The 17,864-nt window shown below is 42.7% G+C and overlaps 1 protein-coding gene across 1 annotated transcript in view; it reads left to right on the top strand.

The window, feature by feature from the left end:
• DHRSX (dehydrogenase/reductase X-linked) overlaps window positions 1–17,864 on the top strand; it is a 171,214-nt gene that overhangs the window by 91,377 nt on the left and 61,973 nt on the right. The window contains exon 4 of the mRNA XM_075427790.1: window positions 16,095–16,196. Within this exon, the coding sequence (XP_075283905.1) occupies window positions 16,095–16,196 (102 nt within the window). The remainder of the gene's footprint in view (window positions 1–16,094; window positions 16,197–17,864) is intronic.

The following is a 17,864-nucleotide window of genomic DNA, read 5'->3' as shown; positions in this document are numbered from 1 at the left end:
TGTAGTAATTTAGAACAATGCAAGTCAAGCATCTTAAAGGGTTTGTTTTCTGTTAGAAATTTAAATCTCCTAAAAAGATTTGCCAAGCTGTAACAAGTCCTTTATTCCACAAAAACAAAGTGTTGTGGAAAGTGAATATTGCCCTCCAGCAGAATTACATTCCAGGTTGCCCAAATGTCTTAAATTGTTCTCTGTTCTCTCTGGCTCGGCTTCTCTTTCTTCCTCGTTGACTTAGCTGAGGCAATGGCAAAAGGGATGTCTTCAGAGAAACAAGAATGCAGTTGTTTCCAAAATAGGGACAGGAAATATTCGTGATTGATTTACCTTTGACTTCATGACTTTCAGCACAGTTTAATAGAGAAGGGGTGCTAGTGGACCTGAAGTCTCTCTGCTCCACCTCCTGCTCTTTGGGAAGGTAATTTTAAAACAGAAACAAAGGCTGCGTGCTGTGGGAAGTCATCCACGCAGACTGTTTGGACATCTATTACAGATAGCTGTGCCTATCATAAAGGAACAAATTATGACTTTCTCACTGTGAAGTCCAGAAACGTTGAAGATATGTTGTTAGATAGATACTGAACCATTTGGGTAGAGGAGACAGGTGAAACTCCACCTGGATAATACCAGGTGGATCTCTGCCTAGGAAATACTGATAAACTCACAGTTTGTAAATCTAAATATTTAGACAATGAGACTTAGAAGGGAGCAAAGAAATTATCCTATGGTGTCATGAAAAACTCTCCACCCCCTTGGTTATCACACAGGATAACCACCGTTGTCCTCCTTTCTCATCAGAGGACAGGAAGATGCAACTACGGCCACACAGGTTTTCAACATCTCAAGATGACTAGCCCCGTGGAGAAGAGGTAGCATCCTTGTTTCTTGCTAGATTCCCTCAGCTGGTAGCTCATCAAGCTTCACCGTAGCTCATCGAGAAATTATAGGTTCATCTCAGAAATGAGTAACTGCAGGGTCAGGCCTTGTGTCACACGGGAGGTCAGAAAGACGGGCTATGCTGGTGCTGATCTGTGCAACACCCAGCATGGGGTGAAGCTCCCTCTTCTTGCTGGGAGCCCTGTGCTACAAATACGGGTGTACTTCAGCCATTCCCATGTTTTCTTTCCACCTTGCAGTCTGTAGGCTTATCCTTGTTGAGCTTTTTAGAAAGATTTTGGGGTAATTTCTGCCTAAAAGATAATCATTCCTCTTCAATTCAGGTCAAGGCTTGTATCGCTTCCAGGCTTGCTGGAGAGGGGACGATGCCTCCCAGCTCTTACGTGCAGCAGCGCCTTGTGCCGCTGCACTGTGCTTGCAGCCTGCTGGCAGCTGGGAAAGGGGTATGTTTCTGAGGAAAGAAGAAGCTGGTGGTTTGCTGTAAGCACAGACCTCCTGAAAGAAGATTTCTTCTGGAGGGCGTGAAGACTGGGAGAAGGGGATAAGGCAAGATGATGGAAGTGAAGCGAGTGTGTATGAAGGGTGCCTGAATGGGGATTAGTTCCTTCTTTTGTGATTTTGGAGGCTGGGCAAAGCAAAATCCTCGTCCATTAAAGCTGTCAGGACAAGCAATAAGCAGAAGTCGAGTATAGGGTGGCAGAGTTGCTGGGGAGAGTACCCCAATGTTTCTGAGAGGTTCATGTTTGGATTCAAAGGGTATTTCTAATCCAGACATCATTTGTATATCAAAGCTGTTTCAGAACCCAAGTGGCAGCTGGACATGTGCCTCTTCGCATCCACTAGCTACCACCACTGTTACAGTGCAGATGGCGGTATGTCTGCCTTGGGGTATAACTTATAATAGGGAGTGAAGGACTGCAGTTGCCAGAAATTGAATTATCAACAGCCAAGGGTCTGAAAAAGTGGAAAAATTAAATAGAGATAAATCACAGAGCATTGATGGCTGCCATCCAAGTAGTCTGAAAGAACCAAGCAACAAAGTAGCCAAGCTGCTAACCCAGATATATAATTTACCCTTAAATTAGCGCTCTACCTGCCCATTGAATATGTGTTGTTCCAGAGCTTTATACACAGCTAACCAAATTTACTTCGGTCCCAAAAACAGTGGCTGAGGAGATCTGTGTCACCTCTGTGAAGCAGCTGGAGGACGCACGCAGCCCCTGTGCCGAAGTGGGATGCCGGGGCTGGGCGGTCGCTCCGAGTCTCACTGCGGCCCATCTCTCCTATCCCCCCGGGCAGGGCTGACATATTTTCCCAGATGGGTGCTGGATCACCTGCGCTGCCCCTTTCCGGACGAGGGACGGGAGGCAGGAAGGGGACTGTCCTGGTTTCGACAGGGACCCACCGCCCGACGCGGTGGCAGGGTGGGTCAGTGCAGTGCACGCCATGACGTCGGGGGCCGGATTCAGCCCTCCGCAGGTGTGAGCTGAGCGGAGCCCTAAACGTAGGCTTAAGGAGGCACTACGGTGGGTGAGAATCTGCTAAAAACAGGCAGTGTGGTTTCTATATGTTGCGGCATGCTGCACCAAAATTTTGCATCACAGCCTTTTGATCTTGCAGCGCTGCTAATCTGGGGCTCTGCAGCAATTCAAAATGTATTCAAAAGGTTGCATTCAGATCCAGACCTGCTGTTAAAGTTAGTCTGCGAGAAAAGCATGCTTGATTGCATAGAAGTTATTATCTGATTTCTTTCCCAATATGTGAGGGGTTATATTCACCAAAAATGCTAGTCTGGCATGAAGCAGAAATGAAAAACCTTTGTAAGTCTTTAGATCCAGTATCCTGACAATTACAGTTCTCTACTCCCCATCTTCATAGTGTCAGGATCAAAGCTATCACCATATTAGAAATAGTAAGCTATGGTGAGGAGAATTTCTAGCTTCTTCATTAACCAATTGCCTGCCGATAATATATCAGAAAATGTAGGAAGAATAAGTTCCTACATTACTAATTCCCTGCAGAGGATGCAAAATTTGAAAGGCATCTAGTCTTTCTTAGTTTACGTTTCTTTGGTAATAGAATGGAAAAAAGATCCAGTTTAGCTATATTTGATTTATACTTGGGTGTAAGCAGACTAATGAGCATCTATTTGCTCCCTCTCTGCTCTTAAAGGCTTGTTCCTGAGGGGTGTGTACCAAAGCAAAACACAATTCTGTTACTATTGCCTCAAAAAAGACAGTCTCTTCTGCTGACTGCTGGCTTCCTCCCCTCTAACTGGAGAACAGAGGCATACAGAAATAGATTCATACATTTGATATGCTTTTACCATAGCTATACATCTCTTTTGACCAGTCCAGCAAGCTTGGCTACCATCTCTGTAGTACATCTAACACACTGCTCTGTACCTTGTGCCTCTTCTGCAGATAAGAAATTCAGACATGGAGAAGTCTTTCACCAATACTTTTTTTTCTGAGTTTAGCTGATGAAAATGTGTCCAGAAAGTCCAGAAACTGAATGGGAATGCAAAGACCTATCTGTACAGGCATTCTCTAGAGCTGGCATAAAGGCCAGTGGCAAAGACTCTCATACACAAGCCAGATTTTTGAACAGGAGAAAGACTTCAGTATCCATTTTTGGTACCGTCCCTGAGCCGTACCTTTAGAAAAAATCTTCTGGTGTTTCCCACCCCCCCCCCCTCCCGCCCTGAGTAAAAGGGGTTTGTGTAGTTACAAGTAGCTGTTTCTTTCATAAATAGTCCCAAAATGAGTGTGTACCCTTTCCAGCCAGACATAGCCTTCACAGAATCACACAGTGATGTTTTTCCCAATGAAAGGAAAAATTGCCACAAACTGTCTAATGAGAACAGTTATCAGCATGAGTGGATACTGGACAATACACAAGATGCACATTCCTAAGAGTAAGAATTATTCAGATGTCCTAATGTCAGTCTGCCTTCAAGAAAAATGAAAATACCAAAACCATTGAATACTGAGATGGAGGAGAAGAACTCTCTGGCTCCTTGCTCAGTGACTCTGGCTTACATTGCCTGAAATTCCAGGTCAGCATTAGCAGGGAACTGCTATGAAAGATAATTGCTTTAAAGCCCCTTCACTAAATAGGGACACTACATTGGAGTGATCATGTTAAAACTTCTGGAGGGCCAGCAAGGGAGTTAAGATGAGAAGAAGAATAGCAAAGTAAGTAACAAAACAGAACTGGGAGGGGGGGAGATCTAAAGTTTGCTAAAGAAGAATCAATTTCAAAAGAAAAAAAAAAGCCTTTCTTATATGAATGCATCGCTGAAAGTAGTAAGATGGTAAGAAATGCCTATTTGTACTGAAGTAAAAAGAGGAAGGAGGTGGAGTCCAGCATACAGGACAGACTCTGAAGCAGCAGTCAAGAGACTCTGGTTCTATTCTTGGCATTTTATTCTTCTACATTTTCCTATCACTCTGCTAGCTAGTAAGATCTCAGCAACAGATTAGTAGCTGTGAGAACTGTGTAATTTATACAGCAGCAGCAAAACTGCCAGTTCTCACCTGGGATACCGTCACTATTTTAGAAATGATAATGTCTTGCAGTTTGCTTAAGCTCAGCCTCAGTTATGTGCATGTACATACATAGCGACACCAAACCCAACCACCACAATTATCTTTACCTTCTTTGACTCTCAGGATGTGTTTGTCAATTAGAGTGTGCAACGATATCTCAATTTTTGTGTTGAGAAGTCATGGTGATTTCAGAGGCATTCACAGTACAAAAAGAATTTAAACACTCCCTGCAAGGCTCCTTATCTTTTTCCAGCATGAATTTTCTTTGTGTTACCCAGCAATCTGTGAGCCTTTGGCAAGATCCTCCTGGAAGTTCTCACTCTCTCTTTTTTTTTTCCCTAATCTTGAGTATAGTGAATAACACCAAGTCATCTTCACGCATGCCCAGTTCTGTCATGTTACTCTCATTATCTGTTTGTTCATTATTAGTTGAAATTGAACACTGGGATTCAAATCACCTAATTTTTGAGCTTTATAATGCAGAGGTTTAAATCTGAGTCAGTGTCCCCAAGCTCCCCTTGCAGTCTGTGGAGAGGAATAAACAGTTGTAGGACATGATTCATCTCATCTTAAATGAGATTTGTGAAACAGGTCAGATGAATCATATCTGAGAAGCCCTCCACAGACCTAAGCTTGCTTAAGCATGAAAGAGAAACAGCCTAGTGTCAGACCTGCAGAAAAGGGAAAAGCAAGCCTGTGCATCCTGATTCTTGGAGGAGGGAAAGGATGAGGGCATTTCTACCCAAGGCTACTTATGTTCCCTTACCATAACCCAGATAACATCCCAGGTGTAGGCTGGCATGAGCCAGGACAAGCAGTTGCACCAGCAGACGTGTGGAAGGGACAAAAAGGGGCAGGGATGCCAGGGGAGAGCTGCCACCCCACCGGGTGATCAGAAACCAGGTTAGCCGTGACTGACCTGGCCCTAAAGCTGCATGGTCAGTGGAAGGGGCAGCCCTCACTGCTCACAGCCCATCCACCCCAGCTGCCTGCTCCCACTGCCTCCCCTCCACCAGCTCTGCTGCCTCTGCTGCCACAGGGCAGGAGTGACTCGCTGATCCGTGTGAAGAATATCTCCAAAGAAAGTGAAAAAGGAAAAAGCAGTTGATTGAAGCTCATCTGAGAGCTGCTCAAGTTCACCATATGAGTGCTAGGGCTGACACAGGGAAAAAACGAGAAAATTTCTGGGGAAAAGGAAGGTAGTGTTTGCAGAAATACATGTAATGGATAGTTCTCATGTCTAGAGCAAAAGACTTTGTATTCTGGAAAGCTCGAAGTTATTCTTGCCTGAAGCTTGTAAATACTATTCCCCTCTACTTTTTTTTTATTTCCTTTGACTGACTCTGCAAAGTTTTTGTCCTTGAAGTACTACAAAGCAAAGACACTATCAGCCTGTTTGTGTTACCTCAGAGGGCGTGGAGCAGAATATTTGCTGAGGTGTTTTTGTGGTAATACCAAAGCTTATTACAAACATACTTCTTCACACTGGAGGTTTTTATTTTGGTGGTTTTGAAATGCTAAGCAGCTATACTCAGAAAATGCGTGCTCTTTTCAGGAAATGTAGCCAATGGGAGAGTTGTTTTGCCGTCACTTAATGATTCTCTGGTATGAAAGTCTGGCCATGAATTGAAAGTTGATTACATATATGAAATATCTAGATGGTGTACTGACAAACAGTCCTACTGGAAGGGTTTTTTTTTCAGGTCTTCAAGTGTGTGTGATACTGGATTATGGAAAGAAGCTCCTGCATGGCAGACTAGGACATACTGGTTGCATTCTGAGTTGTGACTGAAACCTTTGATACTTGCCATAAAATAGTAAACAAGGTCTTAATCTACTTTTAAAAATCAGTAATAGCAGGTAAAATTTAAAAGACTGAAGGTTAAAAGCCAGTTCACATCTCTTGATAATTAAATCCACGAGAAGACAGGAGAAGCCAGACCCACGCCGACGACAACCAAGTGGCCCAGCTCAGCTCTGGGCCACTGTGGGAACTGGGTTATCATCAGCGCTGAGCTATTTCAGTCCAAAAGTAGGCTAATTGGATTTGGAGGGTCATTACTGTAGCAACTAAAACAGTAAGTCTGTTCTACAGATATTATGGCTCTAGGAGTGCCTGTAATTAAGGTAGCCCTGTTTTAGCAAACCCCTGACTTTGAACAGACTTCTTCACTGAATCTTGTGTTGATTCTCTCTCCAAAATGAATACACTGGGAATGTAAAGGCTTTTTTTTTATTTTCTAAGGTGAAGAAAGGAGACTTTCGCATTAAAAAAAAAAATAAGGCTGAGGGAAGAAAGATTTAGAGGTGTAAAGATATGAGCAAGGCAGCTAATTTGAAGTTAAATTGAATTTGGTAGTGTTTTGCTGGCTTGGAGAAAATGTTTTGAATAAATAAATTACATTTGCTTGTGAACAGTAAGCTGTTCATATAGAAAAGAAATTCTGCAAGTCAAGAGGGAAACAGCTCTAGAGAAGTGCTAGTGCATGTTTTAGACAGAGTACATGTCTAATAAAATGTTCTGAAGGAGAAGGCTGCCAGCAAAAGATTGCTCGGCCTTATTTAGTCCTCACTGGTACTCTTTCATATGCATGTATGTGTCCTTGGTCATCAAATTATACAAGTCATTCGAGTTCTTAACTTTTAAGCTATGCAACCCAAGATGTATTGGGGATTGTGCAAGTCCAGAGATTAGAAACTGGAAACAAATGATAGCTCTATTTACTTTGCAGAACTATACCAGTTTAAATCACTTGAGGACTCAGCATCTTTTCTAGCAAGATTTGTGCTCCTAGCTTGCTCTGAAGTACATTTTCATTTTGTCATCTTGGAAAAGTCTTGCTGACTTTCATCTTCTTTAATAGCTTGACTCTTTATTACTTCCAAAAAGCTCTTTATTTCAGTCTCATTCCTGATGGAAAGTGTCAACATGAGGACACTGTTATGTGTGTGTCACATATGTGCCATATATTTTGAGGTTTTAAATGAGATACAAGTCACAGTGTAGAGCTAATCCACTCTAAGGAGTAAATGTCACCCAAGAAGGAAAAGAAATATATCTGCAATTTGCAAAATAGAATGATCAAATTTAATATAAAAATTTGTTCACCAGGGAGCAAGAGGAAAATACATCTGAAAGTATATAAATAGGAATGAGGGTATTCTAAACCATCTTCTCTTCTGTCCATAAATTATGAATCTTCGGATACTCACTGTGAGCTCTTCTGTCCCCATGAGGCAGAAGGATTTTGCCTGGGCCTGTCCTCTTGTTTCTGGTCCGTTTGGATGAAAGCATACTTAGCTGTGAACAGCATCAAGGCTGGCTTCCTCAGTCCTCAAAAAGAGACATGACAAGCATTTCCACTGCAACATTTTTTTTCTCCCCCCAAATATCAGTCCCAGCGTGAAACTGGTATGGATATGTCATTTTCCCACCATTTCTCCACAGGGCTCTAAATTGGCCTATCCAGCTGCCAAAATCGTATTTCCTTTCAACCGTTGTGAAGGCATACCTGTATATACCAGAAATGATGACAGAAGAGGTTTTGAAAACAAGTGTTCAGTGGGATAAAACCAAAGAAAATCATCCTATAACAACAGGGGAGGGTATCGGAGGGCTTTGTCTCTCTGCAGTCAGAAACCTCGGTGATGAGCACCTGAATTCATGAGGAGGAGGAGGGAGATGGCATCTAATTTCCAGCAAGCGTATGAGGAAGTATTGTATGTATCTATTACTGTTTTTGCTATTCTGAAAAAAAAAAAAAAATAGAAAGCCCTCCCAGTCCATAATCTGGAGGATATTTTACCCGTGGGAAGCCAAGGTAAACTTTTTCACGCTGAGAGCTGGCCATGGATCCCACTGCTCTTGTCCTGCTGCCACCACCTCCTGAGGTTACTCTTCCAACAAGTTGATGGCAGCTTATTACGTTTCAAGCCCTGTCTCTGCTGAACAGAATGTGTGGAATATTATACAGCAAAGGACTACCCGGATCTTTGGAAAACCCAGAGCATGCTATGTCTGTAGGAAGTGTGCTAAAATGGTAGCATATTTAAATAACATCCTACGTGGTGGTGCAATTAGCAGAGTCACGCATGGACATTTCTGTTGCTTGACATGGACTACCTTCTTTATGTACTGCTGTTACGTCTCAGTGCTCTGGCAACAAGATCTGTGAAGCCGGTCAGGGGGGTCTCCTGTGCTGAGCTGATATTTGGCAGTAATGGGAGCTGCTGGTAGCAATGGTACTGAAACACTCTTCTTACCCTGGAATATTGCTTATTTTGCTTAACTAGTACACAAGAGCTAATGGGGTGTTTGCTGAGTTTAACAAGTTAAAGGATCACTGGACTAGGCTACACATTTCTCTTGTTGAAGTTGAAAGCAGCTAAGCCAGACTGATCAGTTTCTGCGAGGAAATTTCTTTTTTTTAATTTACTCTTCGATCTCTGAGAGAGAAAGCATCTCTCAGAAAGCTGAAGACTTTTTTCCCCATTTCTCTTAGCACAATAGATTAAAGCTACATGGTTAAGAAATGACACCAGGAAATGCCTTTTTTTACAACAGCTCTTTGAGCAGACAATGTTCAAACTATCCTGGGGAAGAAAAAAAAGCATGAATTTCTAATATTTGCCCAATGTGAATTTGTGTTCTTGTTGTGAGCCCTGATGCAGAGCTCCTTTTTCACTGAATAGGCTGGAGGATGACACACAGAGCCTGTTCTAACGTTAGGCACAGGAAGCTGATCCCCTTAGACCAGCACTAGGATGGATGACTCAGAGAAGGAGCAGCTGAATTTAGGTGCTCTCACTTGCCTGCTGGAAGGCCATAGACAAACTAGTCTAACTGAAGTTGTGAGTGTGTGTTTTAATGACCGTACCCAAACAGTATGTCTTTAAATATGCTCACTGTTTTGTTCTGTGGCAGTGCACTGACACACTTTGCTGGATAGTTGTGTTCCATCTGTCTTTTTCTTCAATGGCATATCACAAGCATCAGCTTGAACAGTAAATCTGTGCTAGAGTTAGCCATGGTTTATTATTTCTTTTAGTAGTCTGTAAAAGATCAGTGACCTGAAAAAGTGCTACAAAATTATTCAGACTAATAAAGAACAGAGGAGAAGACTGGGGAGGGAAATGGAAGATGCCTGACGGGCAAACAGCCAAAATTATGGTCCACAGTCACATACTTCAAAGGGTTTGAAGGATTAGAAGCCAAAGTTTTGCAAATTGTCACCATAACCACAGCTGGCATTAAGGGTCAACCAGTGCAGTAGGTACCATTGCAAATACTAGGATTTTCTGTGCATTAGACAATTTAATATTTAATTCCTGTGAATTTTGGCTGCTAATGCAGAAGGAGGGAGATTCTGGAGTTCTTGTGGTGTAGAAACCAGAGAGGTCATCAAATGTAGAAGGGTAGGAGAACGGCATAAATAGGAGATGCTGTCCTTGCTGCATTTATGATGACTGTCTCTCATTGTACAGCTCAATATGCAATTGGCTGGGTCACACCTTATTTACCCGTGGGTATTTTTTTTTGGTTTTGTTTTGCTAGAAGTCCTTTTCAAGTAAGCACTTTATAGTCCTGGATAGTATGCAATGTTCTGTCATCATGCATGTCTGAGCAAAACTTAATCCCAGCCCTTGTGTTAGTCCCAGACAGTGTAGGAAAATTCTGTTAACAAGTGTCATGTTCTGTTGGTGGGGGCTCATGCGCTTCCACGCATACCCAGTTTGTAGACTGATAAACTCCAGTTTTGTGTTAGCAGCCTAGAACTGCTTTTGCATTTTCCTCTCACAGTGTTGTCATGTAATGGCCACAGTTTTGAGCTCAGCTGATCAGAATTTCCAGCTGGCCAGAAGGTCATTCTCGTCCCTTGGCAGGTCTGTTTTAATTGAGAATGGCTTTTGTTTTGGCTGGAAGATGTGTAAGCAGATGAGCAGAGCTTGCTGAGAAAGATCAGTTGATTCTAGGACGCCTTATCTGGGGAGGGAGGACCATGGGAGAAGGGAGATACCAAGCTTATCTCTGAAGACTGGATCAGCCAAAGCCACTGTTTATTAGTGTCAGCAAGGACAGTGCAGTGACAAAAGGGAAGGACGCTCCAGTCAGTACTGCTTTATGCCTTCTCCTCCTCCCAGTTCATGCTTTTTATCTCCTGGAGTTTGTTCCACTTCATTTCCACCTGCCACCTTGGTGACAGAGCTTCTCTAGCTCTGCAACACAGCATCTGTCAGATGGAAGATATTTGCCTCATTAAGAGAGCTTTCTGATAAACAACATCTCCGTTGCACTGTCCAGGAGCTCAGAAGCATACTCAGTTCTTTCATGAGCAGGACAAAATTTCTTCTTGCTGCTGTGCAGATGCTAAAGTGTAACTTTGTGAGGCAGAATAGCAGACAGTAGGCTGAATTCCTCAGTGCGCCCTGTGGAGGTACGACAGCCAGAGAACAGTGCACCAAACATTGTATTTTCCTATATTCAGATGATCAGTACATCAGAATTTACAGTCCCTGATCATTCACTGCAATATCTGTCCTTTGTTTTTGCTCAGAATTTTCCTTCCATAGTAGACCAGAATTCCAGTTTCATGCTTTTTATGCCTCTGTGATACAGACACAGAAGAAATGTGCAACCAGAGTCAACTGGGCTGGCACGAAAAGCAAAGGAGGGGAACTCTAGATGTTAAAAAGAAAGATGTGCTAATAGTGTGAAGAAGCAAATGGACAGAAATGGGGAAGTTGACCTGAAATGGAAACTCAGGGGAGTGTGATCACTCAGGGTCTGTGTCAGACTGGGGCTCCTCTGGGCTCCCGTGGGCCTCATAGTGTCAGAAAGCTCTCCAGGAGCCACTGGGTGCCTGTCCTTCAGGTCCTCTGACTGCAGTTAGCACGACCAAGCAAGCAGGAATGGTGCACGGTGCAGGAACAGGCACTGAGCTGTGCAGGTGTTCAGCGGTGTCGTGTGTGGTAAGCCAGCATAGCTTTGTGGGGTTCATATGACCTTGTGGAGGAGCAGCCCAAAAACCATCATTCCAACCTCTTTGCTACTGAAAAGATGCTGCACCAGGCAGATGCATGTTTGAAAGAAAGCAATTAGGCAAAACAGCAATTGTAGCACCAGCATATACATATCTATTCATATGTGAATAATAGCATAAGTAACTCTAGCTGTCTTTTGGGAAATTATACTCCTTTTATATTTTGTTAGCTAATAACTTTCTGACAACTGAGTCATCAAATTACAATAAAAGAGTAGTAAAATATTTTTAACAGTGAATATTTTAGCCAGTGTCTGACAATTATCTACCCGCTTGCTTTCATTGGAAAGATTATTTAGGTAAGAGCAAGAGACATATCCACTAAAAGAAAGAAATACGGGCATCTTTGTCATTCTAGAAGTACCTGAAAGCAAGGGAAAGAATAGTAGAAGGAGAGATAAAATGGGACAGTTAGAAATTAGAGTATTTCAATAGCATTAGCTGCAGATGTTCAGTATGTAGGTTCTATTCCCCAGATTTGTTCTCAATAGCACAGAGCGAATCAAAGGAACCAGTTAGTTTTGAAAACCTATTATGTTATTAAACTCAAAAGCAGAATGCCACTGTTGTCAATTAATAGGTACTTAAATAATCTAAAGTCCAGTGCCAGGCAAACCTAAAAGATAAGAAGTAACATATCTAAATATTAGTTTTGGCATATGTTTCAGCTTGCTTGTTGTTATTGCACATCTCTGTTCTTTTTGCCTATACCTATCCAATGCAGAACACCTTTTGCCATCGTTGTCTCTGAAAAGTTGTTCAAGTCACATTTCTAGTTCAGGTTTGGTCATTTGCTCACATTGCTAATGCTGGTCTTTATTAATTAAGCCGTTTTTAAAAATTACTTACTTAGCGCATTTGTGCATACTTTGAAATGTTCTGAAAACTAGCCATTGTCTGTAACATCTAAACATGCAATTCTTCACATGCTGCTAAAAAAAAATAAATACTTGGACCATGGGACAGTGAAGAAACTGGGTTCTCAGCCCTGCTGCTGAGTCAGCACATGACTTGGAGCCGTGTTTTGGCACTCTTTCTCGAGTGGAACGGCACCGCAGTCGGTGCGGTGCTCATGCCAGTGAGAATGCCTCCCCGGCGAAGAGCCGCCGTGCATGAATAAGCACGAACAAGGACTTTGGCCATTTATGTTTCTGCCCCATGAGCAAAAGGAAAAGTTTGGGGGTTGATTTATTTGTTTGTTTTCCTTTCCAAAGCGTGTTCTGATCTTTTATGGCAAGTGCTTTACAAATACTGAACATGATGACACACTTCCCAAGCAAGCAAGTAAATAAGCTTAGTAATGATAGCCTTGGCCTAGTATGCCATTACTCTGGGCATGGTACAGTCATAACGAAGGACAGAACTTGCTCTGCAAAACTACAAAATGAAGGGAGGGGAGTTCAGACAGGTGTAGCAAACAGTTAATTCCCAGGAAGCGTGGGATGGTATCGGTCAGCCTGAAGAGCACTCACCTTGGCACCCTGGTTATCTAACTACCATTGTAGTTGGCAATGCAGAAAATGATGATTTCGAGGTCAGATGAAGGGAGAGATTAAAATTTAGCTTGGTCAATGTTCTCAGGGATCTGCTTTCCTTGCACATACAGTGTCATTGGCAAAACCCAGGAGAGTCAGTAATGTTGCTAAAGTCCATACGGGTTGTGAAGAAGTGATTGGACCTTGCACCGTGCCACAAAACAGTGCAGCTTATGAAAGTCCAATGCCTTCTGTACCAAGGTGAATATTTTGTATTAAAAGGCACTCCTCCATTGGCAGTGTGAGTGGATGCCTCCGAAGAAGATGATCATGCTTTCCCTAATCTCTTTCTCTGAGAAGCTGCCTGGAGAAGCAGAGCAAGAGTAGAGTCAGCACAAAGCTTCGCCTAGGTCTTTATTCCACTCGTTATTGCACTACTTACTAATAAGTTAGTACAGCCACATTTTGGGCATCTGAGCAACTACAGTGCCGTTCATGTGGTTTTATATAGCTACTAGGCCACAAGAGGAATGACCTGAACAACTCTCTTCTTTTACAGGAGTTAATAACTTTTGCATTTCCTTACCACCACCAGATGCAGGACATCAGTGAAATTAAACTGAATTGCAGACCTCCTAAAGGTCTGTAGGGAGCTCAAGAAATTTTCCAGTGTTATTCATGAGTCAGCATCATTGAAACGGTGTGACTTTACAGCCTTTTCAAACAAATGTATTTACGCTATCTTAAAACTGGAATTTAAGCTCTCTCTTTTTTTTTTTAATGGAAAAGGCCACTGAGTAATTTATATAAATTCACTAAGGCAATTTCAGAGGACTGATACTGTCTAGGTTCAAAATATAGAAGGATTATTAAAGCCCTGTATTGTGTAAAGCTGAAGGGAACTGAAGGAACTCTTCTCCTGTAAAGGATTTTAATAAGAGCCGTGATTGCCTTTTGTTATTTAGCTTGCTGCTCTGCCTGCAGGCCTTCCTAAACTCTTATTGTACAGACACACTAGAAAAAGACATTATAACTCACAGCCTGGATTGTGACAGGATGAAACCATTTGGTGAACATCACTGATGAACCAGGGAGAAGAGTAACAGGAAAGGTCTCTTACTGCAGCCTGTGCTGGAGCCTGTTTACCCAATAGTTTAATGTTCTTGTCAGAAAGGCTTTGTTTAGCATGTGTGAAGAACTTTATATCTTTAATTTTCCTTTCTTTTAAAAGCTGTTTCTTTCAGAGGAAGAGGTGAGGGAAGCCTCGTGCAAGGAAGGGGGTGGCTATTCCTTCCCATGGAGTGCAAGGGAGCCGCCCTCGGGCTGAGAGGTGGGAGGGCGAAGGGGAGCGGGAAGAGCGCAGCGAGGACCTGGAGCCCCAGCCCACAGCTGTGGTGGCCAAAACCCTCCTGGGGACTGGGCATCTGAGTGGTGGTTGCCACAGCTCAGGAAATCTGGGAGGTGGTTGAAGTCAAACCGGACAGTACAGGCTCAGCCTGGAAGGGCACAGTGAGCAAGGGGAGCAGGCTTTGTACAGCCTTCACCTCTCTTTCTGCTGGACTTAGTTACTGGAGGTTGCTCAGTCCTGTCTGACTTTCTTGAACTTTCTCAGAAAATTCACCTTATGGAAGAGGTTCAGGCAAATCCACCTCAGAGCCCTAGTGTACTGGGTCTGGCTGGGGTGGAGTTGACAACATCTAGCTGACTTGGAGTCCCACCACGACGTGTAGCAAACCAGAAGAGAGAATAACATCAGCGCTAGAGACTCAGGTTTTGTTGCTTAAAGCTTAGGTAATGCTGAAACAAACCAAAAGCCTGGCATGCAATGTGTATGCCTTCTAAAAGGCTAAAACAGGTGGATGAAGTAACTTTTTTTTTTTTTTCCCCTTTGCAGAGTTTCTAAAGAATTTGGATTGTTTGTGTGGGGATAGCTACTGCTGTTGGGGGGAAAAGCGCTTGCTTTCACTTCATAACCCTTGTTGTGGCTGTCCTGCAAGGCAAGGCAAGCGAGGAAGCAGTGCCGTGAGACTCAGGGGATGAAAGCAGGAGGAGAATTTTCAGACCCCATGAGTTTAAAATTATTCAGGGATTTAAATAATCTTTTTTGCTTTAATTAATTAATTTTGTAGAGTTCTGGCGAAGGTCAATGGCTGACTAATGCATTGGACAAAGGACGCTTTTGTTAGAGACATGTTTTCTTGGAAATAAAAACGTACCAGTGTTAAATATATTTTGAGACACTGACACCCTGCCCTTTGACCAACAGGGCTGGTGTAGGCAGACTGCCAACCCCCTGCCCCTGCTGCCCTGCCCCTCAGCCGGCATTGTCAGCGTAGGCAGAATGCTGCCCACAGTCTCCGTGTGCGCTATGGTCCTCTCAAATCACCCGGCCGTTGCTGGGGCCAAGGGGCAGCGCGACTCTTACCTGCATTTGAAAGGCATTTACGTGCCTGGTTGGTGCTGCCAGGTGACCCAGACACCAAGGGTCCCTCGGTACCCACCAGAGCCACGGCATTACTCGTGATGCCACGTTTGCTCTCGGTGGTCGGATGAGTGGCCGTATGGGCAGGCTGTTGCTCACCTTCCCAACTGCCTCAGTACAGCTTTGTTTTATAATGTGTTGTCAGACTCCATCACTGTTCGGACCGCAGACACTTGGCAGATAATCTGGAAAAAAGCAGAGGGCGGCATATTTGGCATCAGAAACACAGGGAAATGCTGTGGTGCCTGATGTGGCTTCTCCTCTCCCCATTTGATTTCCAGCTGCCATGTCTTGGTCATCTCAGTGCTGGAGAACTGTAACCCCTCTTCCTAAATGGTAGCAGTAGAAAAAAGAATAGGACTAGGATACATTTGCTCCGTTTGATACCCTTCTTCACCTCCTGACAGCAGCATTCCTCATATTTGTTCTCTGAAGAGTCAATAGTTTAAATATAGAAATGAAGGAAGGAAGGAGAAGGAAGGATCCTTCTGAGACCAGCTTCACCCTTAATTTTCAACAGCCTGGTTTATTTTTAAAATCTTTACTTTCCCAGTGACATTATCACAGAAGTCCTTGTTAATGTCTGTAAGTATATTTATATATCACTGTAACTGACTTAACTCTGTTTTTGTTCATCTTTCTTCTCTCCCAGTGGAGTTTTTCTACTGTGATTTGGCTTCCATGAAGTCTATACGGCAATTTGTGCAGCAGTTTAGAGCAAAGAATTGTCCACTCCATGTACTGGTGAATAATGGTGAGTTCTGTTTTTTTCTTCACATGTCTGCAGGGGAAGATGTGACAAATGGGGCTCTCGTTTATCACTTCACATTTCAAATCAATTATCTGAACCATAAGGCATGTTGCAATACAGCTGCATTAAGAGGGATGTCTTTCTAGGAGATAAATTGCATTTTTTTGGAGAGACTGTCAACTGAGCAGACTGAACAATTCAGTGCCACCCCTGCTCGTGATGTTATTGCAAGTCATGTTCCTTTGCTGTGTTTTTTTAGCTCTCCAGCACTAAAAATCATGTAACTGCGCCAGAATCTGAGCATCCCTAATGAAAAAAAAAGGAAAGGAAAGTAAATGTGTACTTTTTGCCTGTAGAAAACCTGTCCTTTCACCTTTATTTACTTTCTCTCCTCTTATATTTTCCCTGTATGAACACATGCAGTTACTGTGGCTACCTGGTGAGCTGGGTTGGGGGGTTAATCGGTCTGAAATATAATCTAGCAAATTATCCAGAGACCTTAGAGAAGGTGTTGCTTAGATCAAGGTGGTGCTGGAAAGTTGTCCATAAAGCCGCGTCCTCAGTGGTCAGAGAACAAATGAAAAGGACAACATTTATCTTGCATTCATACAATTATCAAATGAATCTCATTACTCTTAGGGATTTTAACTTTTGTTATTCACATACTTGCCATCTAATTATGTTTTATAGCCACAGTATTTTTGGAAACCAGCCCGTACAATAATTTTCCTCCAAAACCCCTGCATGCTCTGCATGCACTTTCCTAAAGGGGAATTTTCACCTGTCTTTTTAACGAGGGGAAAAACCCCGCAAGCAACAATTTAAGCTTCTTTTAGAAGTTTTCTGCTGTTATATGCTACTGTTCTTGTTTTCCCAATTATTTGCATGGTTTTTTATTGTGACATCCCAAAGAACATTTTCTGTTTTCCTGTGCACCCTTCAGTCCTAGTGAGGGCAACTGTGCTGTAAATAAGTAGGTTTGTTACATCCGTTGATGCCTTAAAGAGCTCTCAGTAACACAAGCAAGTATCACAATCAAAATTCAAGAGTATTTTATTTCCTGATTGATATGAAACATTCATGAAATGTTCAATTAAATTTTCATTTTTATTTGATTAGACAAAAAAGCCAACCAGTACTATTTTAATTGTGCAATAATAAAAGGTAGTGGATATCTAATCCTGGCTATAAAATCTTTCCACGTTTACATGCCTACTTTTAAAGATGCAGAGTACACACTGTTACACAGATGGGAACAACACTATTTGAAAAAAACAGCATCTTGTGGAAAGAAAGGGTTTTGAGATCCATGCACCTTTCAGTCATCCCCTGCCCTGCACCCTTTGTCTGCATGAGCAAAGCTAGGACTGTGCAGCAGGTGCTTGAGGGCAGCCTGGGGGAGAAATGATTGAGCTGAAGCAACAGCACAGCTGGAAAGCCCTCTTAAATAAAGGGTGTTGTTCTGCCCTAGCTGCTGCTGAAGCAGGATGGATGAAAACTGCAGTTAAATAGGTCTTCTTAATCAAGAAACAAAGTTATATGAAAATAGATCTTTTAATATGCCTAATATGATACAAGACCTAACAGTGTAGGCCCAAAGCTTCTTTGAAGAAAGAACCTGGAGACTAATATTTTCCTGAGTCAGTCTATATTTTCATGACCTTCAAGAAG

Source organism: Opisthocomus hoazin, chromosome 1 (genome assembly GCF_030867145.1).
Source record: "Opisthocomus hoazin isolate bOpiHoa1 chromosome 1, bOpiHoa1.hap1, whole genome shotgun sequence".
In the NCBI taxonomy this organism is placed as follows: Eukaryota; Metazoa; Chordata; class Aves; order Opisthocomiformes; family Opisthocomidae; genus Opisthocomus; species Opisthocomus hoazin.
Note: the sequence above shows the minus strand (reverse complement) of the source record. Positions and strands in the feature narration are given on the sequence as shown.